Source organism: Rhineura floridana, chromosome 3 (assembly GCF_030035675.1).
Source record: "Rhineura floridana isolate rRhiFlo1 chromosome 3, rRhiFlo1.hap2, whole genome shotgun sequence".
Classification (NCBI taxonomy): Eukaryota; Metazoa; Chordata; class Lepidosauria; order Squamata; family Rhineuridae; genus Rhineura; species Rhineura floridana.
The window spans coordinates 45,180,292-45,202,572 of NC_084482.1; the positions used below are offsets into that span (position 1 = coordinate 45,180,292).

Here is a 22,281-nt window from a genome sequence, read left to right on the forward strand (position 1 = left end):
AAGTCAGAAGGGCCAATATACTACAAAAAGCCCAAAGGATTTTGATCTCAAATATTTGAAGGAGTGCCCCTCACCATATCTGCTGGACTGAGCCTTATAATCTGCTGGAGAGGCTCTTTTCATGCTCCCATTATGCTTCATTATGCAGTGATGTGAAAGATCATTCTATGTTGATCTCGGTCCCTGTGGAATACAGCTGTCTTGGTTGATTTCTTTTCTCCAAGAGCTCAAAACATAAAATGCTGTTGCTGAGTTTTTGAATTTGGTTTTGCTTACTGATTTTATCTGTTTTATTTGTTTATTGTATACTAACTACACTGTAACCCTGCAAGATGAACAGGCAGTTACAAATACTACCACTACTACTACGAATAATAATTTGTATGAAGTGTTTTAACTGATATGCACAGTCATGTGCATTGGTAAAACACTGCACACAAAGAACGTTAATGCAATCCATACATACTATCATTTCAAGTTTACTTTTTTGCAGAGTTTTTATTAATTTCACATATACATAAGAACTGTAGAAGCAAGGAGAGACAAATGAACTGAAGGAACTGAAACTAAATGCAGACTGCTCTGTCAGAAATTTGGCAATAACAAAGAGAACAGTATAGGATTTCTAATGTATATGGACCTTTTCAGAAATGAGACTAGGTAATTCAGGGCTTCAAAATCCAAAGAAAAATTCAGAATAGGCTAATTTTGGAAGCCTTCTGACTGTTCATAAGAGGATTTATTGAGCTAAAACATCTTTTAGAATGTATGATATTCCTTTGCAATTAAATCTTGTTTGATCAAAGTTTTCCAGCTACAGTGGCATCATTAATTTTCAAGATAATGCGTATAATACATTGTTCACTTCTTTTCTCTTGCTTGTAGATGTCTGTTACAACTATACAGCATCTTATTGTAGTAGTCCAAGATACTGGTTCAAAGGATTTCTGTCATTGCAATCTAGCATTGATAGTGCTCTTATTGAAGTAAGTAGCATTGTTTCATTTGAGAGAATAGTGTGTATCTTCTATTTCAATTGCATTTTTTTAATTTGATACATAAATTTTGTTGTTTATCAGATTAGTCTCCATATTAAATTATACATTAAATATATTAATAGTGGAATGTCTTTGTGTTAACCAAGTCTTCCTATAACCTAATTCCTAAACTGGGGTGGGGAACTGATGACCTCCAGGCCAATCATGGATCCCCAGGGGGTCCAATTTGTCCCACAACATCATTTTCTCCAAACCACACCCACTAGTGACGGTAGCTGATGGAAGGGAAAACAGGGTTTAATGTTGCATTGGCTGCACAATCCTGTTTCCAGTAGGGAACAATCTCATGCAGCCAAGGCAACAGGATTTAATCCCCACTAATCAGATGAGCAGGGATTATAGATTGAAGTAGTGTGCATGAGAGCTAAATTCAAAGAGGCTTTTGCAAAGGCTGTAAAACAGCTCCTGAGCTCCTGTTTGCCGAGTCTCCCTTTTGCAAGTCTCCTACCCCTCCCTATTTAAGTCTTGATTGTGGGCTTGAAAAGAAAAAGGCTTTCGCAAGTCTCTCCCCTCCCCCTTAAGTCCCTGCTCTCAGACACTTAAAGGGAAGTGCAAGGGATTTTGGTAGGAACTAGCCACGGATGAGGTTATGTGAAAGGAGTGGGAACCACATGAAAGTAGGGATGTTAGAGAATTCTGATGAAAAGGAACAGAAATTGCTGATGTTTGCTTATTTGTTCCAGGGCCACAATGGAAATAAATCTAGTGAATACAATTGGTATTTGCTGTTGCTACTGTTGCTTTCAGTCTTCAAATGATGCTTAATTGATTAAGTTTTTCTCATTTGCATTGTGTTTCCTTTGCATTGAAACGAATGGGGTGGAATAACATAATGACAACGTAAATTATATAATTTAATTAATTAATTAATTAATGCAAATTTCAAAGGATGGCTGTAGTTCAGTTTGTATATTGTTTTAGAAAGTGAGGATTAGGTATGTTCACCTTTAAATGCAAATTGAATAAAATTTCTCCCACTTATCTAGCCGCAACTAAACCTGGAACGAAACCTAAGCATATGAAACTGAAACAACTGGCTACTCCTTCCCTGTTTGCTCTTTCTTTCCTCTCCTTCCTCTGTTATTACCCCATGGCTGAATTGTATATTTTAAGCTGCAAGTACCTTGCACACTGATAGTGGCATACAGTATAAGTAAAAAAATAGATATTTTTTCTTAAATCAATCATAGAAGTCTGACTGTCTAATTATTATAATACATCATGGTTCTTGAGAGTGCATAATGGGCAGGTTCCTGCCCTGAGGAGCTTACCATCCAAAATTTGGCACAGATGAAACAACAAAGAAAGGGGAGGCAGGTCATATAGTTGTTTCAGGTTCATGTGTTTAGACTTTGTTACTGCTGACTCATAGTATGACATAGGACCTAGGGAGAATGTGAAATAGTGGGGAAAAGTGGACAAAATGAAAGGCAATTATCACTAAACTTTTATTTTAAAAATGATTTGAAAGCAGTAATATTTTCCCCCAAACTGAACCTCAGACAGGAAAACTGGGAAACACCATTTTCCACATTTTTCTGGGGGTTTTCCTATTATTTTATTTATTTATGTCAATATTTAAAGGCTGCCTTTCAGGGTTAACTTTCTGAAGGTGGCTCACAACATATTAAAATGCAATCTATAAGAACATATAATCAAACACAAAATAATAAAAGCATAATCTGAAACATACAAACACAGTTAAAAAATATTGTCACCGCAATAGATAAAAACGATTATAGTAGAATAAAATAGCATAAATGATGTCTTCACATTTCTCCTTAAAGGGGAGGGGGACCTCTTCCCACTTCTTCTCCCACCCACCCCCACAAATTTTATTTTGGGCCCCCAGAAACCCACTAATTTTAGCTGTGGTGGAGTGGAGGCATCTGATATATTTGTGGAAGCAGTGAGGGAAAAAACCCTGAACAGCATTTAAACAGAAGTACTGAGGGAGATGTTGATGTGACTGTGGCAGCATCAGTGCTCCAGCAGGCTTCTTGCTTCCCCAGGACCTTCACCAGCTTTCATCCCCTTCCAGCCTTGTGTCAGGGTGTTCTAGCTGAGGCTTCTCTTGCAGTTCCCAAAGTAACTGACACTTTCAGAGTGTTCTGCAATGACTGCAGCACCCAGGTGTAATCAGAAGGGGGAAACCATCATATTTTCTTGTTAAACATGGTAATATAATCTCACACATTCTGCAGACCTCTTAACCTTTGATACATCTCTGTAAAATGGGAATACTGGCAGGCTCTTCTAGCAATGAGGATTGTGAAATGAATAACAACTTGTATGGAAATGATCAATATTTTTTTCTAAAAATTTTGCCCCTTTTTATTTTTTAGCTTGTCACCAGTCATTCTGTTTGGGATGAAATGAAATCCATTAGCGGCATACGTATGAGAACGACATCTGTTACACCTATAGAAGAAATAGAACTAGAGGGGCCCTTTTTGCTTATAACCATGTGCTTTTCTCCATTTATGTACTTCTTGTCACAAAATGTTTCAAGAGAAAAAAGGAAATTAAAGGAGATGATGAAGACAATGGGGCTACGCGACACAGCATTCTGGTGAGCTATGAGGCTGGCTATAATAGACTTTTCTCAGCCAATAGCTTCATATGAGAAAAAGGAGAAAAGAATGATATGAATCCATTATAACTGAATTTAGGTTCTTTATACTATTATTTCTTACTATGAATGAACGAATGAATCTTTATTGCTCAGAGCCATAGGCTACCACAATTCAACACATGTAAAGGGAAAATACAAAATACATATTAAAATACAAGTCATATTTCAACAAAACACAGTTCAACGTACAGTAAAGGAACAACAATACATTTCAAATAAAATTTCCTCTCCCGAGTGAAAGATACACTGACCCACCCCATGACTTAATGTATATATCCTACAGTCATAATAGTGCCAGGGCACATCCCACTCACCCTACAAGGTGTTTTTGGTATCTAACTCTTAATTTTCCCGCAGGTAGAGCAAATTTTGCCACCTGGGTGGTTATAAATATACCATTGCCTGCTAGCAGAATGCATATCTGCTCCAGGGAAGGTCTCCTGGACAAGGAGCAAAGGATACAGGAAATAAATTTTAACCTTGGGACTTATACAGGGGGTCATTCATTCATTCATACTATTATTTCTTAATAATAATAAAAACTAGACTGCTGTTGCATTGGGCACTTCTAGGGCAGAATAAGAAAATAGACAGGATGTGGAGCTGTGGCTGAAAATGGCGACCTCATTTGAGATCTTTCCCCTCCCCATCACCTTTAGGCCTACTTTCCTCTTCCCACTCTACATCATTGGCTTCCATGGGCAAGGGTGGAGAACATGGTGAAATCTGCCTAAACATTCTATCACATTCTTAGAACAGAATGTTCAAGGATGTTGCTGTACTTTGCTCACATGCACTACTTTTGAGTGTCGTCTTTGTCCTCTCTCATTCTGCAGTGCCTTATGCTAATAATGGGCCAGAGTTCAAATTGTCCAGAAGGCTAACAATGTCTTTTTGTTTGTAGGCTGTCCTGGGGTTTGCTGTATGCTGTGTACACTACAATTATGTCCTGTCCACTGGCATTTATTTTGAGCCTTTTCTTTTTGGCCACGAGCAGCTTTTCTGCGCTATTTATTCTGTTCTTCCTGTATGGCATATCATCCGTAAGTCTATGGACTTTATTTTATAATCCTTAAAAGCACTTCATTCGGGAATTAAAATAGCTGCAGTTAAGGGCAGCAAAATGTTATCTGTCATGATTGGGAAACATTCCAAATATTTTTTTCTCCTCCACTGGAGGGTGGTATCCAGAGTGGCTTCGTCCTACTGGCAAGGATACCCTCCATCCACTGTTGAAACGTATGGTAAGTTAAATGTTCCTTTCAAAGGTTTTCCCACTGTTTCTCTCTTTTAAAAATAACAACAAGCAAACACCCCTTTGAGAACTGTTTGAAAGAACTGATCCTGTTGAGACTGTCATCTCACTGCGGCATGGTGAGATGTGGGGGACAATTGACACAATCGCTCCTGAGCACCCTCTCCAGCACTGTGGAGCTTGCCATGCCCCCTGGTATTCTAGGGAGCTGCACATGATGAAACAGGCTGGATGACGGCTAGAGCACTGATGACATGGAACTCACCCTGAGGCTGACTGAACACTGGTTAGAGAGCATAATCACACCTGTGGCAATAGAGGCAGCGAAGAAGGTTTACTTTGCAGCCTCTATTGCATCCCTCAGATAACTGTCCAGCAGAGCTCTTCTGGGTTATGCAGAATCTGGTCTCACCTGCTGGTGGGGAGGGGCCTCTGAAGGCAACAGAAGCCTGCTGTGACCATTCGGCCCATCATTTTGAGAATAACATTCCTCAGCTCTACAGCAATTTAGATGCTACCGTTCGGCTCCAGATCCAGCGGAGGTGTCCAGTGCTTCTCCAACTTTGTGGGATCACTTTCACTTTATAAGCCTGATGATACGGACAGGATGCTTGCAGAAATGAAGCCAACCTAGGGATGGGCAAGAATTTCGATACAGTTCACATTTCAAGCCACATTTATCAAATTCAGACTTTCCAAAACAATATAAGAACTGAAACAGCCATCCTTCAAAATTTGCATAATTTGAATTTTGCAATGCAGTTCACCAACCAACCAATGTTTACAAAAATGCATATGTTAGAGGGAAGTGTGCCTAAAAATGAAAATATGATTGAAAATAACATGCAAAAATGCATTATATGACAAGAAATTGCTTTCAAAAAAGTATACATTAGCCAAAAATGTGTTTATTAGGAGAAATTTGCACTAAAACGCTGAAGAGTTTTCAGGAGGATTTTTTTTAAAAAATTGCAAATTGCTGCAGAAATGTGGAGAACTGAATTTAAGATTGGAAAAAAGAGAAACTGAGAGAACCAAATTGACAGACCTTTTCATCCCTTGTCTAACTACATGCCCTCTCGACCCCTGCCCATCATGGAGGGCTAACCAGGTGGGTCCAGAGAGTGGCAAACTCCTCTTTGCATTAGAGGGCGGTGCCTACTGCCTTAAAAGAGGCAGTAGTGGGCCACTACTGTAAAAAAAACCAAGAAACCCAGCCCTGGACCCCATGGATCGTAACAACTTTTGTTCATTCACAAATCCTTCCTTCCTGAGAAAGGTGATTGAGAGGGTTGTGGTGGAACAGCTGCAGATATTCCTGGATGAGAGTAATTACCTTGATCCATTTCAGTCTGGGTTCAAGCTTGGGACCCAATCAGCCTTGCTCACCCTGATGGATGACCTTTATAGAGATAAGGACAGGGAGAGTGCAACCCTGCTCCTCTGCTCAATCTCTCTGTGGCTTTTTATACCATGGTCAATGATATTCTTTTGGACTGGCATTGGTGGATGGGCGCTGATCATTTTGGATGGGCATTGGTGGCACTGTGCAGTGGTGGCTCCATTCCTATCTGCAGGGTCATATCCAGAGAATAGTATTGGGATAGTACTCTTCAGCCAGCTGGTGTTTACACTTTGCAGTGCCATAGGGTCTTGTTCCCAGTACTTTTCATCATTTACATGACGCCATCATCAGGAGCTTTGGAGCAAGGTGCCATCAGTACGCTTATGATACTTAGGTCTTTTTCTCTGTTGCATCTGAATCAGAAGAGGCTGTGCTAGCCCTAGACCGGTGCCTGGATGCAGCGGTGGATTGGATGAGGGTCAATACACTGAGCTTGAATCCTGGAAAGATGGAGGCCTTGTGGGTGGGTGGGTGAGTGGGTGGTTCCTGTGTCTGGGAGATAGGTCAATGGCCTGTCTTGGATGGGGTTGCACTCCCTATGAAGGAGCAGGTACATAGTTGGGGGGTACCTCTTGATCAGTCTTTGTCACAAGAGGCTCAAGTGAGCTCTGTAGCCAGGAGTGTTTTCTGCCTGACTACAGTGGTCCATGCATTGGTAATCTCAAGACTAACATGCTTTAGGTAGGGCTGCCCTTGTATCTGCTCTGGAAGCTGCAACTAGTGCAGAATGCAGTGGCCACATTACTCACAGGACCAGATTACTGGCAACATGTTACCCCACTGCTGTAAGAGCTACACTGGTTGTCAATTTGCTACTGGGCCAGGTTCAAGTTACTTGTGTTAATTCACAAAGCCTTAAACAACTTGGGCCCAAAGCCTGGCTCTCAATGTTCCATCTTGATCACTGAGATCTTCTGCTGGGGCACTTTTAGTGGTTCTTCACGGCCATGAGATTTGGTTGGTCTCCACTAGGGACCAAGACTTTAGTGTGGCAGGCCCTGCCCTGTGGAACTCCCTACCAACAGCGATTCAGCAGGAACCATCCCTTCTTTCTTTCAGGCGTCTCCTGAAAACTGAACTTTTAAAATAGGCCTTCTAATATGAATTTTCTTTCCAACCAATGGAGTATTTATGGATGCTTTTATTGTTGTCTTTAACAATGTTTTTATTGGTTTTTAATTCTATCATATTTTTGTATATTGTAATGCCGCCTTGATATACACTTATGAAAAGTGTGGTTTAAAAACATTTAAATAAATAAAGTAAAACTTGGAGTCAATATGGGGCAGGACTATATTAACTATGTTATTTTTCCCCATCTTGTTTGCCAACAATGTATCAGCCTCATTACCTTTCTCAAAAACTCACTGTTTCAGGAATCTTTTTTCTCAGTCTGAATGCAATTGAGAAGTTCCAAGTGTTGGTGTAGCTTCCAATATTTTATAAATTCTGTTAGATCTAGTTATTTTATATATTCTGTCCAGGTCACTAATATAATCCTTTACTTCTTTCTTTCTTTTTTCTCATTCTTTCCTGAACTGAGCTCTTTTGTTGTATGAAATACCCTCTTAAAACTGTCTTAGCAGCTTCCCAGAGTGTTATCTTAGACCAGTTGTACTAGGGTTACCAGATCTCTGGATTTTGGCCAGAGTCTCCGGTTTTTGGGAGTACCCTCCAGTTCTTAATCTCCAGACTCTCAGCTTCAATTAAAAAAAAATTAAGTTTCTAAGTGGTCTGTTTCCTGAGATATACACAAAACGTCAAACGCCCCCCTGCGCGACTGTTAAATCTGTTTTACAGATCTTTATAACAGCTCCTAGGTCTAACTACAACTCCCATCAGCCCAATCCAGTGGCCATGCTGGCTGGGGCTGATGGGAGTTGTAGTTTAAAAAAGTAACTTTTCCAAGCTCTGGCTCTAACCCCGCCCTTTCAGGATTGTAGCCAATAAATGATGCCAGGGTTGTGACTTGTTGATCCAGGCATGCCTAGGCTTAATTTCAACGTCAGAAAATGGTGGCTTTGAGATTTTGCAGTTTGCGTAAGTAATATGGCTTAAAGTTTTTTTTCCTCTTGTGTGCAAGAGTCAGACCCTGGGCTATGAAATATGAAAATATTTAATCCAATACTTGCTTTCCATGTACCTGGAGTAAACCCCATTGAACTCCATTAGGACTTACTTTTGAGTAGACATGGTTAGGATTGTGCTGTAAATTAATGGGACTTTTGAGTAAACATAGCACAGACTTGTGTTTGTGTTGTAAATCTTTCTCTTCCTCTCCAACCCTATTTTTAAAGCAATTAGGCAGGGTTTACCTAGGTGTCACAGTTTTTATTATGTAGGAAACTAATACTGATTTTTTTTTTAAAAAAATGTTCCTCAATGACCAACTGGTTTGAAAATAAACTATTATATGGGGTGTATTTTTACACCTGCAAGTGTGTGTGTGTGTGTGTGTGTGTATGGAGGCTTTCCAACAATCCTGTGATGTAGGGTTGGTGATTGGAAACCAAGGCAGCTTACAATAAGAAATAAATCCCTTTAAAAACCAATAACCATAAAACAAGTATAAACAGTTGCAAAACAGCTTAAAGTGGCATGATTCCAAATTTTGGTTTGGGTGATTGAAGTTTATTTATTTATTTTTATTTATTTATTATTTGATTTATATCCCGCCCTTCCTCCCAGTAGGAGCGCAGGCAGGCAAACAAAAGCACTAAAACCACTTTAAAAATCATAAAAACAGACTTTAAAATATATTAAAACAAAACATCTTTAAAAACACTTTTAAAAGCTTTAAAAACATTTTTTTTTAAAGAAAAGGTTTAAAAACATATTAAAAAGCAATTCCAACACAGACACAGACTGGGATAAGGTCTCAACTTAAAAGGCTTGTTAAAAAAACAAGTTCCTTATCACTTGAGGGTAGTTTCCCTGGGTTGAGTAAGCCCCATTGAATACATTGGAACTTGCTTCTGAGTAAACAAACATAGAATTGCACTATAAATATCTTTACAGGTTGTGTAAATAATGAACATATTCAATAGTCATGCTTATATAAATATTTTGTCATACTGTGTCCCAATAAGTATCCGATTTCACACTATGGTTGTACAATACTTCCTCTACATTTTAAGTATGCCTTGGGGTGGTCATGGTTCTCCATTGTTTTCATCCTGAGGGGCAGATAGGCTGAGAGATGGTGAGTAGCCCATGGTCACCCACCACAGTTTATAGCTCATTTCCATTTTGAAAAATTAATTAAAACAATTTACATGCAGGCAAAATTTATTAAGTGGATTCACACAATACATTTAAAGCACATCCAACTCGCATTTAAAGCACACGACTTCCCCTAAAGAATCCTGGGAAGTGTCATTTCCCCCTCACAGTTATAGTTCTCATCACTCTTAACAAACTGTAGTTCCCATGATTCTGTGGTGGGATTCATGTGCTTCAAACGGGTGTTGAATGTGCTTTAAATGAATGGTGCGGATCTGCCCTAGGTATGATGTTTATTCAAGAGTGAATTGAAAAGAACAATTTTAAAAGATACTTCTTAGTCTTACTCATTTCTCAGACCTCTTTCTGAAGTGAAGGGTCAAATCTGTAAAGATGTTTGGAGCAGCCACATTAAAAGATAAGGGCAGGGCATTCCAGGCAGGGCCTGCTTGGAGATGGATGTCTCTGCAGAGGATCCCTAGTCAAGGTTTACCAACAGCACAATCCAAACTATATCTACTCAGAAGTCAATCCTGTTGAGTTCTATGGGGCTTAATCCCTTAGTAAGTATGTTTAGAATTGTAGCCTTCAGGAGCATCCATCTTTACTCCCCAATACTCCCATCTAACATCTCCACAACACTAGGCTCCTTTGTCCCTACAGTGGCCTTCTGGTGACTGGCCTGGCCTGAAGGCACTTAAATCCTTCTTGCTGAAAGCAAGTAGGCTAGATTAAATGTTCCCTACCCAGGCTCCATCTTTTAACTAAGATTTCTAGCTTAATTTCCAATCAGATTTTTTAAAAATTATATGCTCCAAGCAACTGTGATTGATGCTTAATGTATCTTGCTTAATGACATCACTCGGGCCCACCCCATGACATCACTCGGACCTGCCCCATGACATCATTCAGGCCTGCCCCATGACATTACTCAGGTCTGCCTCCATGACATCACTAGGGCCTGCCCCTCAAATCTCAGGTTTTGGGATGCTTCTGACCTGGCAACCCTAAGTTGTACTGTTATATTAGACATATTCCCTAATCCATCAAATTTATTGAACTATCACTGGGTTCTGTAGTAAAAGATTATCTCATCTCCACTGCTTACTCTTTTGATTTTTTTCTTTCCATTCCATAACTATCAGGGCATGATTCGCATAAACCTGGGCATCTATTTCCACTTTGTTAATAAAAGGAGGGCATACTAAGAATAAATCTATTCCTGACTATGAGATATTTGGGTTGAGAAGAATGTATAGTCCTTTACACAGGGATGAAAGTGTCTCCCAGCATGTAAAATATATCCTTTAATCCTTTGTTGACATCTTTTAAGAAGGTCCACCTGAGTGGTCTATTCTAGAATCTATAAGAGCATTACAATCACCTCCCAACAGCAGTTCTTTATCACCCTCAATCAAAAGTATGCCGTTTATTTTCTAAAATATTTTTAAAAATTAATATTAGGTGCATATATGCATCTAAATATGATGTTCCATCCTACCAGATTCCCAGTCCCAAAGACATGTCTCCTCTCTAGGTCATATGCCCAGTCCAAAAAATTAAATGGAACATTTTTATTTATAACAAATTGCAACCCCAGCTTTCTTCCTTTCTAGCATGCTGTCTTTACTTCCCCCAGTTTCAGTTGCTCCAATACCATTTTTTCACCTTTCTGTATATGGGTTTCCCCCCCGAACAACACAATATCGGCATTTTCTTTTTTCATTCATCTCAAAAAGGAATTATCTTATTTAGACTAAATTTGGAAACCATTTTTTTTTAAAAAAGTTGCCAAACGTTATGACATCATTAATGAAATGAGGTCAATTTTATTATGTTAACTTCTCTGGGTGTCTGACACATTGGCACTGTGGCAAATCCAAACAATCAGAGCAGGCATAAGTTTGGATGGAAACACAAATGATAATATAAGAATGTTGTTTGCCTGAAGCAAAAAGTCAGACCACACTGAATGGCGGCGGCGGCGGGGGGGGCTCAGGACATCACATAATAGCAATGAGAGAAGCTGAAGCATAAAAATTAATGTTCATGGGTGCTGGTTGACTGCATCCAGCTTCAGTATAGATCTCCTGAGGTTTTCAGAATTATTATTATTATACTTATATTTAATTTATATATTAGTTAATGCCAAAATAGGCTTCCATGTGGTTTACAAGCATGAAAACTAATTACACAAACATTAACATATAAATATCTACAATTAAAATACACATTAAAACAGGATGCATGCATGTTATCATTCTGGTTAGTAGCAGAGGTATAGTCATCCAGGGTCTTAGGGGATCTTAGACCCCTTAAGTTTTTGGGAGCAGGGTTCCAGCAGGGTTGCTATGTCTCCAGCACCCTACAAGCCAATCAGCATAAAAGGGGAGTGTGGTAGCCACTGAGAAGAATCTTCTAACATGCTTCCTGGTTCTTTCCTGCTGATTGGGAGTCAATTAGAGTGAAAGGAGATGAGTCAGCCACTGAGAAGGCTCTTCTCAGTAGCTAACAGTCTCCTCTTTAATGCTTATTGACTCCTATTGATGTCTGTTGTTATGGGAGAAGGCATTAACAAGGATCTTATTCTCATTCCTGCCACAAAAAAAGGGGGGGTATGGCTGTGACTAACATGAAGGGACCCTGCACTTCTGAATTTGCCACTACACTACTAGTTAGTAGTAATCAGTGCTTTTTTGTTATTGTTAAAAAAAGAGGTGCTGGTACTCATACTGTGATAAAAGTGCTGTGGGTGTTAGCACAAAATGGTTGTCATGGGCAGCAAAAATAAGAGTTGGCAATACTCCCTAACAAAGAGTACCATCACAAAAATAGCACAGGTAGCCATAGACATGCCTTTCCTTCTAGAATATCAGTGCAATTGTGTTCAATTGGAATTACTCCCAGGTAAGTCGATATAGAATTGCAGCATTTTTTTTATTCTACTGATCACCACTAACCATATTCCATGACTGTTCACAATAGAACAATCCTTTTTTTTAAGATCTTGAGGGATAATTATTTCTAGATAATATATATTATTTGATTTAACATATCCAAATTAAGGTATGCTTTGGAACCAAAACCACTGTTTAGTAAAAACTGTGTCCTTGATACATCAGCATAAATGCACATGCAACCACAACATGTGACCTTCTGATGGTTAAACAAATGAAGCATGCCATGCTGCCTCACAGGGTTGTTGTGAATGATGTGTGGTGGCTGCTGGATGTTTGAGAACTATTAAGTGTATCACTCAGTTGGATGCTTGGGAAAAGGGTTCACACTTGAAGAGTCAAGTCGTAAGAACACAATGAGTGGATTGCAATCCAAACATTGAACAACATATTTAGGAAAATCATACAATCACCAAACAGTTTGCCAGGGTACCGGTGCTGATAATAATCAAGTTGGAGTAGGAGTAAACTTTCCATGTGTCCCCCTTTCAGATTCACCACAAACCTGCAAGGTAGGCTAGTGTGTTCAGTTTCACCATCGCAAAATATTTAAAAATAATTCTGCTCAGCTCAGCAAGTCTTCTCTTCCTCCTCCTCCTCATTATCATCATCGTGACTGGGGGTGGGGGTGGGGGATGGAAGGGAAGACCAACCATGCTGTCTGTGTTCTTCCATAATTCATGTCACATATAATGAATCTATGGGCAGATGGCTACTTGATGTGCAGTTGGTTGGCTCACTAATTTGTGAACAGAAATAATCAAGAAACATATGGAGACAAACAGCAGTACTGGACGTTACAACATTGCCTATATAAGAGACCATTAAACTATTGTTAGAGACCAAATGTGAGTAGTAATGTTAAATTCCGCCACTATAATTCAGCAGGAGGTAAATATTTGCTAATCATGAACAGCTACAGACCAGGAAATATAAATGGTCCATCAGACTGCATGCGGGACAAAAAACATATAGTGAACTGCATCTCTACTCCTCAGAAGCAAGTCCTATTTAATTCAGTGGTGGTTGCTGGTTTGTGGAGTTAGGATTGCCGCCTTATTCATGATTAAGTGTGTTGATTTCAATAGATATGCTTGAAGCATGACTTAGTTGGACACAACCCACAGTCTACTGAACTGGTAGTTTCCTCTTTTGCAGATATGCTTCTGTTTCATGATGAGTTCTCTCCTAAAGAAGCCTAAAACCACTTCATTTGTTGTCTTCCTCTCCATTTTTATGTTTGGAGCAATCAGCATTGTTTCACTCTTCAATATAGTTCCTGCAGCTTTGGAATGGACTTTGAGCTTCTTCTGCCCTTTTGCCTTTGGTGCTGGAATTTCAAAGGTAGACTGCTGTGTTTTATTTGGGATGGAAATCAAAATTCTACCTCCTAATTTTGGTGAAGCTTATTGTTAGGCATGTTTTCAGTGGAGAGAGATCCCAGGCACAGTAACAGCACAGGCATTTTCCAAGGCCGGCCCTACCATAGGCAGAGTGAGCAGCTGCCTCAAGGGGAGGTTGTGCTGTGTTTTGCCACATAGCCTGTACTCTGTCTCCTAAAGTACCCTGCTGCCATGTCACTAGTATTGAAGTAAGAGTTGCTGGTCCAAATGGCTTCTGTACGCAGAAGAGCACCAACTTACCCTTTGCCTTAGGCAGCCAAGTGTGTTGGGCCAGTGTTGGCATTTTTATTCATCTTCCCAAGTTGTTTTGAGAATGAATGTATAGAAATCTGTACTGATACAGCTGGTACTAGCCCATATTTTATTTTATTGCCTCGTTTTCTCAACTGTGATCCACACTTTAGTTACCGGGAGGGGGGGTTGCTTTTGAAAAATAAATGGACTTTGCAAGGAATTTATTGCATTTCAAACTTTTCTCATTCTACATCTGGCTTTGACCCACAAGAATTTGTTCTTTTTTCATACAGGTTTTCCATTATAAAAAATATGGAAGAGACTTCAACTTGTCTAGCCTAATGTATGAATCACACATGTATATCCTGCTTTTTGACAGTGCTTTATATATGCTGCTGGCCATCTATTTTGATAAGATCATCCCTGGTAAGCATACCATAAGTATACTACTTGTATAACCCCTGTTTTAAAACATTTTGTATTATTTGCTACTTTGTTTCCAGGCCCAATTCAAGATGCTCATGTTACTGTTTAAATGACTTAGATCCCAAATATCTGAAAAACTGCCTACTTCCCTACAGACCATCTTGGATGTTAAGATCAGCAGAGGGAGCCCTCTTGGTGGTTCCACTGCCCTCTGAAGTGGGGGGGATAACCCAGGACAGGACGTTCTCTGTGGCAGCCCCTAAGTTGTGGAATTCCCTCCCCACAGAATTGTGTCTGGACCTTCATTATGTAGTTACTGAAGATGCACCTCTTTACCTCGTCTTTGACACTTGAGTTATATATTTTAGGGCCCACCCTATTCTTATGATTGAATTTTGTTTTAAACTGTTTTTAATGTTATGTTTTAAATTGTTGAGACCTGCCTGGGGCCTTAGGCTGAAGGGTGGCTAATTAAATAACAATGGTGCTGCTGCTGCTACTACTACTACTACTACTACTACCAGCAGCAGTAAATAGAAAATGCCTGGTAGCTTTAAGATTGCTTCTCTGCAGATTGTATTTTCTTATCTCAGATTCATCTCTTTGGGATTGTCTTTTGTAATTTAGGGAGCCCCTTGGTGTGCATAGTGGCATTTTTTACAGAAATGACTCTTCCTTGGGAAGTATTGGTTTATAAATTCAGTTTAACATACTGAAAACAAAAGTATTATCCAAATAGACACCATGAAGATGTATTTAAAGAAATTATTCAGTTAGCTTTTAGTTCCTAGCCCTGCTTTCATCTATAAGCACAGTTTAAAAAACATCTAGTTTGGATTATATAATCTCATTGTATAAAGCCAAGCGATGAACGAGACTTTTGCTCATGCATTCAGCCCCTCTGCGTTTTCCTTCAACATGTAAGCAATCAAATTAGGAAGTCTTTGATTAACCATAATTTCTTTTTTTGTTTGAACTAGGAAACTATGTTTACCAGCTTTAGAACAAGGCAAGATCCTAAACCTTCATACTAGCTGCGTACACATCATACATTAAAAGCACATGATTTCCCCCAAAAATCCTGAGAAAAGAGCTACAATTGTAGCCCCTCAAAGAGCTACAATTCTCAAAACCCTTAATAAGCTACAGTTCCCAGGATTCTCTGGGGGAACTATGTGTTTTAAATGCACTTTAAATGTATGGTGTGTATGCAGTCACTGTGGTTTATGATTCTGTTTTTTTCTGAGGCTAGTAACCATAGTTTCCTACTTGAGATGAAACACGAAACTATGATTAATTAGAGATGACCTCAGATAAGACATGAGCTCCCTCTACTGCTTTCAGGCAAGATTGTAGCTAATTCAGAGATCTTTGCTTTGGACTAACCAGACCTTACTAGTTTTTACTCCAGCCTTTGTACTAAGAGGTTCTGTCCTATGAAGGGGAGACCAAAAGGGATGTGTGCAAAAGGAAAAGGCTTAATAAATCAAGATATTATCACCTGAATGCAATCAATATATCTACTCATTTACAGTTATTTCATGTACAGTTATGTAACTTGTTCCCCTTATCCATCACTCTTTGAACAAATGATTCTTTAAATAATCAACAACATCCATTTCTCCAACTTGTCAGTGAGACTATACTAGTATAGAGGGTCATTGTTGACTGATAAATTTGAAGGAGGTGACATGTTTAATGCCAAGCCTAGAGAATTTACAGAAGAATAAGAGGTGTTTTTTTTAATCTATTAGACAAATATGGAGTGCCCTATCCTCCCTTCTTTTTCCTGAAGAAGTCCTACTGGTTTAAATCAAGGGGCAGCTATACTGGCAATGTTCCTATAAATGAACCAAGCCATGGTAATATCTTCAGTGACAACATTGAGCCTGTGCCCCCTGAATTTGATGGGAAAGAAGCCATTAGGTAAAAGATAGTCCTTAATTATTATTATGTTTTAAGCAAATTGTAGAGTTCTTTGACTAAGAAATCCTGTCGCTGCTCGAAGGATCTGTATGCAAGCCAGAATATTTTTGCTTTCGGAGTGTGTTGGGGAAGGTTATATTCTTTCTATTGCTGTTCCTAAAACACCAAGGAGATTGAAATGTGTGGATCAGGTTGTATATTAGGATGGGATGAACATGTGTCTAAGAAAAGTATTTACCCCATGTGTAATATTTATAGGAAAAGTAAATATGTTAAATCTGGCCTGAATTTTTGAAATAGCTGCAAGGCAGTACAAGTTGTACAGAAATGATATTGTGAGAATTGTGACTAAAATTCAGTAATGTACTATTAATTACTTCCAATCTTTTAGACTAAATAACATTAAAAAAACATATAAAGTGAAGAGCATGGAAACAGAAGCTTTGAGAGGTGAGATACTTTTCATAGTGTTCTCTCATACGTTTCACAGTGGGCTACATGCATGAAGTTCTGTGTGCAGATTCTATGTGTCCACCATCTCCTGGCAATGGATTGTGAGCTTGAAAGCATGGTAGATTTAGCTCTCCAGGATGATGGTCTTATTAGCAGTGGTGGGCGGAACCTTTCATCTTCTTATTTGGCCATTCAACCTAGGGGTGTGGCAAACAGAACTGTCCTGCAAAGAGGCTGAAGGTGGAAGAAATCTGACAGACAACCTTTTACTAGTGCTTACCATGTTAAATGTACAAGAAGGGCAAAAGTCTGTTTTCTGGTTTTTCAAAAGCCTCCTACCCATGTGCACTGCAGTGTGGGGTTTTTCTCTCAAAAGCTTACCTGCCAGCATTTCTAGCACTGCCTACGCTGATCATGTGTGCCACAGTGCGATCACATGATCAGCGTAGGAAGTGCTGACAGTAGGGAAGCTTTTGAGAGGAGAGCCCTGGGCTTCAGGAGCTCTTTCATAAAGAGTGAAGATTTTCATGAGAGTGGGGGACAGAGTTTGGCCGAACATTCTTCATGAGCTCTTCACCTTAAGACTTTTCAGCTGGTTTGCCTGTTTTAAGCATTGTGACCAATGTCTAACCATATCCCGTATGGCTACATTTAACACTGACTGTTACAGTGTGGGATTTTGTAGGGGTGAATGGATTTCTCCTCTTCTGTTCCTTCATTGTTCCATGGGCTGGCTCTGCTCTGTGTTCAACTGGTTCTGAATTCCCATTGAGCTAGAAGAATTTTTAAAAGTACTTCCGCCATTGGAATTACTTTTTAAAATTACTTTGAATTTTTTAATTACTTCCACAATAACTTGCTGAAAATCAGAACAGAACAAAAAGTGTGTATTGTTATAGCAATTAGCCATTATACATAATTATGAATTAAAATCAACCATTACAAAAAATAGCAGTTATGAACCAGGCATTGCACAAATCTAAAACAATATAGTCAGTCAGGAGTTAAATGCTTTCCCCATACAACCCTTAAACTTTGCAGCATGTGTCTGCAAAGCATTAACAAGGAATTTGGTAGTTCTAAAAGATACATATTTATCCTTATTATCAGACAATAAAAAGCTCGCTTTTACGAAATATTACCTCTCCTTCAGTGAACTTAACAGAGGGTAGATACATTTAACCCTAAGATCATTATAAATAGGACATTCCAGAAATACATGTACAAAGTCATCAATTGATAGAGGGTTACAGATGCAAACTCTATTCTTCTTAGGGACTCCCTTGAGTCGCCGTGCCCAATCTGCCAAAGGAAAGACTTGGGCAAGAATCTTGCCCAAGTGAATGCTGTTCTCATTTTGATGTTTGGAAGATCAACCAGATATTTTGGGAAAGATAAATCCAGAGGAACAAAAAAGGCATAAAACGTATTAGATTGGCAGTTGTCAATCCCAGCCAACTGTGATTATATCTTAGTATCTGTAAGCTGTTGCATCAATATTAATTTAGCTCTATCATATCCTTGGGTTAGAAAAAAAGAAATACACAATCCTAAATTCACAATAAACAGTTGCATTTTTTTTTACTTCCATGAATAAGCGCCTGTCTCTCCATTGCCGTCAGCATAAATTCCGATACTCTTTTAACCCGGAAAGCAAGGCTAGACTAAGGGCTTGCTGCAAATATAATTTCCTTCAATTTATTAATCTCCCCCCCACAGTCCTGATATGCATGTATGCATCAGTCATAATTTATTTATTTTTTTAAATGATGACATATATATGATCATATCAAGATTCTTTCTGTGCTCCCCCCATTTGCACATGAAAACCCTAGACACAAAAATAATCTTCATAAATTAAAAACCTTTTCACTTGTGAAAGATGCAAAGAGGCATCATGTATAGAAAGTGGCTGTAGCACTGGCCCAACCCTGAGGCCACATGGCTCCTTGGCACTGCCCCCAATGTCCATGTTGGACATCTTCAGGAGAAAACCTATAGTGGAGGTGGTCAGAGAAGGCAAACTGGGATCTAATTGGATGTAGTAATATGAACACCTCAGGCTTGTTTTTTCTGGATTATTTTGTGACAAGTGCATGTGCATTGGTAAAACAGATGCATATGGAACAAAAGAAGTTTCCTTATACTGAGTCAGACCCTGAGTCACCTAGCTCAGTATTGTCTGCACTGACTGACAGTGGCTCTCCAGGGCTTCCAGGGCATGCTGGTATTTGAAAAATAGGGAAAGGACAAATAAATTGACACCAGACTGTACAAGCACAGTTCTCTGTACATAATTTGGATATAAAAATATGTAACAGTGGGGGGGATACCTTCTTAATGCTTTGATTCCATGCAGAAACAAGACTCCATAGTATGGAATTCCAAAACCCATGGAAAAAGTCAAATGGAGAGAATTTTGGTAGCATTATTAATGCTTAATGTGATGCATTAGAGGAAATGAAAGATGGGCTGAGGGGGCAATCCTGTAGGTTTACTCAGAAGTAAGACCCATTGATTTCAATGGAACTTAGTAAGAGAAATTAGGAATGCAGCTTCAGTACACCTGTCACCTTTAGAGCTAATATCACTTTTTCTGCTAGGCTTGTCTTTGGATATTTATGAAGGCCAGATCACTGCAGTACTTGGTCGTAGTGGAGCTGGGAAAACGACTCTGCTAAACATTCTCAGTGGACTTCTGAAGCCATCTGATGGTAAGAATTAAGGCTTTAAGAAGAAGGAGGCTGCCAAGAGCAGGAACAGGATCACTCCAAAGGCCTTTGAAGACTAGCTTTCAGTCCCACAGTAGGCCACAGCATGCCACTAGGAAGCCCAGAAGCTAAACATAAGGCAATAGCCTTTCCTCTCATCGTTGCAATTTGTATCCAGAGGCACGCTGGTTTTGATCTAGCCATTATGACTAGTAGCCACTGCCTTACCCTTTTTAAAGCCATTGAGGTTGGTGGCCATCAGTATGTCTTATAGTGGTAAATTCCATTGCTGAATTATGTGGTGTGTGATGAAGTGAGTTTCATTATTTTCAGTGAGGTTGTGTGACTTCTCAAACAATCATACCTAGAATTCCAGTCCGGGTCTCATTTCTTTCTCTCATCTTTGCCAGACAGTGGTTAATAGTGTATGTCACAATGCTTTTCTACATGGAATTAGCCTACCTACTTCTAAAATCTGCCATGCCTTTTCTTTATTTATGTGTACAGGCTCTGCGGCTATATTCAAGTACAATATATCTGAAAGGGAAGATATGGAACAAATTAGAGAAATAAGTGCTGTGTGCCCACAATTCAACATTCAATTTGAATTTTTAACAGTGAAAGAAAATTTAAAGACTTTTGCTAAAATAAAGGGGATTCCATCTAGTGATGTAGAAAATGAGGTAGGTATATATTCAGCTGGCAAGAATATCTGTTCTACAAATATCTAGGTTTGTAAACCATCTTCATGGCATGGATTATTGCTTGAGCTTTTGTATTTTATGCTTAGCCAGCATTCAGAGAAAGTAATTTATGCTTAAGTTCCACTGAAATCAATGGGACAATTTTGTTGAAACCAACTTAAATCCCATTAATTTCAATGGGAGGTGTGCAATAAATTTTCTTTGGATTGGAGCTAACTCAATATCTGACCAATATATGTAACAGCATTGTGAGCATAGTGATTTATACAAATGGGAATTCTTCTAGGACCATCTTTGTTATCATACTATGGAGCATTATTTTATACTGCCATAGGAATTATTTGAAGATGCTTTCTCCACTTCATCTTGAGATGAATTGAGATTCTTGCTGAAGGCATACATGTTATAGGGACCAACTGTGATAATCGAAACATTATTATTTAAGCATTATATTCAAGACTTTTCAATTACATGAACTAAAAGTAGAACTGTAAGTAATTAATAAAATAAAAAATGGCATCTGTTGGGCTAATAACTTGAAATTTGGCACATATGATCTACCTGGTGATGTCTACGAAAATGCCAAATTTCAAAGTGATCCAATACAAATTACCATTGATACAACAAATTACATAGTGCTGAAGAGTGACACTTTGACCTCTTTTTTCCATTTATTAAGAAAGCATATTGTATATTTCTTTCAAATTTTGGTGAAAACTACTGATGTACTTTATCCAGGCTTGTTGCAGAGCAGACCTTTTCATTGATTTGGTGAAGTCCTGATCAACAGTTCAAAAGTTATTAAGCTTTTCCTGTCCCACTAAGTCTATGGAAAACAATACTGTCAAAATAATGTTGTGCATGACTGAATGCAAAAGTGAGGTAGTATTTTGCCATGAGGCATGGAGGACAGGGCTATCAATGGCTACTAGCCATGATGGCTGTGCTCTGCCACCCTAGTCAGAGGCAGCATGCTTCTGAAAACCAGTTGCTGGAAGCCTCAGGAGGGGAGAGTGTTTCTGCTTGCAGGCTTCCCCCAGGCACCTGGTTGGCCACTTTGAGAACAGGATGCTGGACTAGATGGGCCACTGGCCTGATCCAGCAGGCTTTTCTTATGTTCTTATGAACTCAATTTTTGCAGAGGGAACCACCTAAGGGATGCTATGTACAATGCCTATTTAGTTAGTTATTAAATATCACAGTGTGGTGAGAAAAAGGTAAATGCTGGCTGTTGAAAAACAATATTATAGGGTGTGTGACAGCAGCGGTGTAAATAGTCAGTGCAGATTAAAACCATAGCGTTCTTGTGTTTGGTAGGGAAGGGGGGGCTTAATTTAGTTCCTCATTCCTGCTTCTCAACAGCTGTTTTTTGGAAGTTTAAACCTTCTAAAGGCTGCTTGAGTAATCGACAGGCAATGCATCCAAAAAAGCTGATTTGTTTTTAAAAAAACGTAGGAGGATAAGCAAGTGTGCACCCTGGAATACAACAGTCTGGAGCAATGTCATCTGGATTCTTCAGAAAACCTGAGTGTTCTGAGCAAATGATGTCAGTTTCAGGGACAACATCTAGTCTGAAAGTACTCTATATTTCAAATATGAGAGGCTGAATAATATTCTAAATAAGATAACTGGTAGCTTTCAACCAACAAAGAGGCTGAAAGACAGGAAGAAATCCAAAAGATCCAACATCCCAGTGCTTGACACTTGTATTTATATACTTTACAGGTGCAAAAACTATTGACTCTCTTGGATATCAGTGCCATTCAAGACACCCAAGCTAATCGTTTAAGTGGTGGGCAGAAACGGAAATTATCTCTTGGGATTACTTTCTTAGGAGAACCACAGGTAGGTAAAACAAGATCAGACAAAAAGGCTTATTGTACATATTGCAT

At 39.0% G+C, this 22,281-nt stretch overlaps 1 protein-coding gene across 5 annotated transcripts in view; it reads left to right on the top strand.

Moving 5' to 3' along the window:
- The window catches only part of LOC133379760 (ABC-type organic anion transporter ABCA8-like), a 140,721-nt gene that overhangs the window by 36,450 nt on the left and 81,990 nt on the right, over window positions 1-22,281 (top strand). For 4 of the 5 annotated variants that reach the window (XR_009761255.1, XM_061615631.1, XM_061615630.1 and 1 more), the window contains 10 exons: window positions 886-986; window positions 3,404-3,630; window positions 4,598-4,736; window positions 13,691-13,876; window positions 14,463-14,595; window positions 16,350-16,521; window positions 16,913-16,971; window positions 19,578-19,688; window positions 20,193-20,368; window positions 22,115-22,234. Coding sequence is in view for 4 of the 5 variants with exons in the window: in XM_061615631.1 (XP_061471615.1) it covers window positions 886-986; window positions 3,404-3,630; window positions 4,598-4,736; window positions 13,691-13,876; window positions 14,463-14,595; window positions 16,350-16,521; window positions 16,913-16,971; window positions 19,578-19,688; window positions 20,193-20,368; window positions 22,115-22,234 (1,424 nt within the window). In the remaining variant the exon portion in view is untranslated. Of the gene's footprint in view, window positions 1-885; window positions 987-3,403; window positions 3,631-4,597; window positions 4,737-4,840; window positions 4,938-13,690; window positions 13,877-14,462; window positions 14,596-16,349; window positions 16,522-16,912; window positions 16,972-19,577; window positions 19,689-20,192; window positions 20,369-22,114; window positions 22,235-22,281 lie in introns of those variants that run through there. The other variant, XM_061615634.1, reaches the window with a different exon arrangement.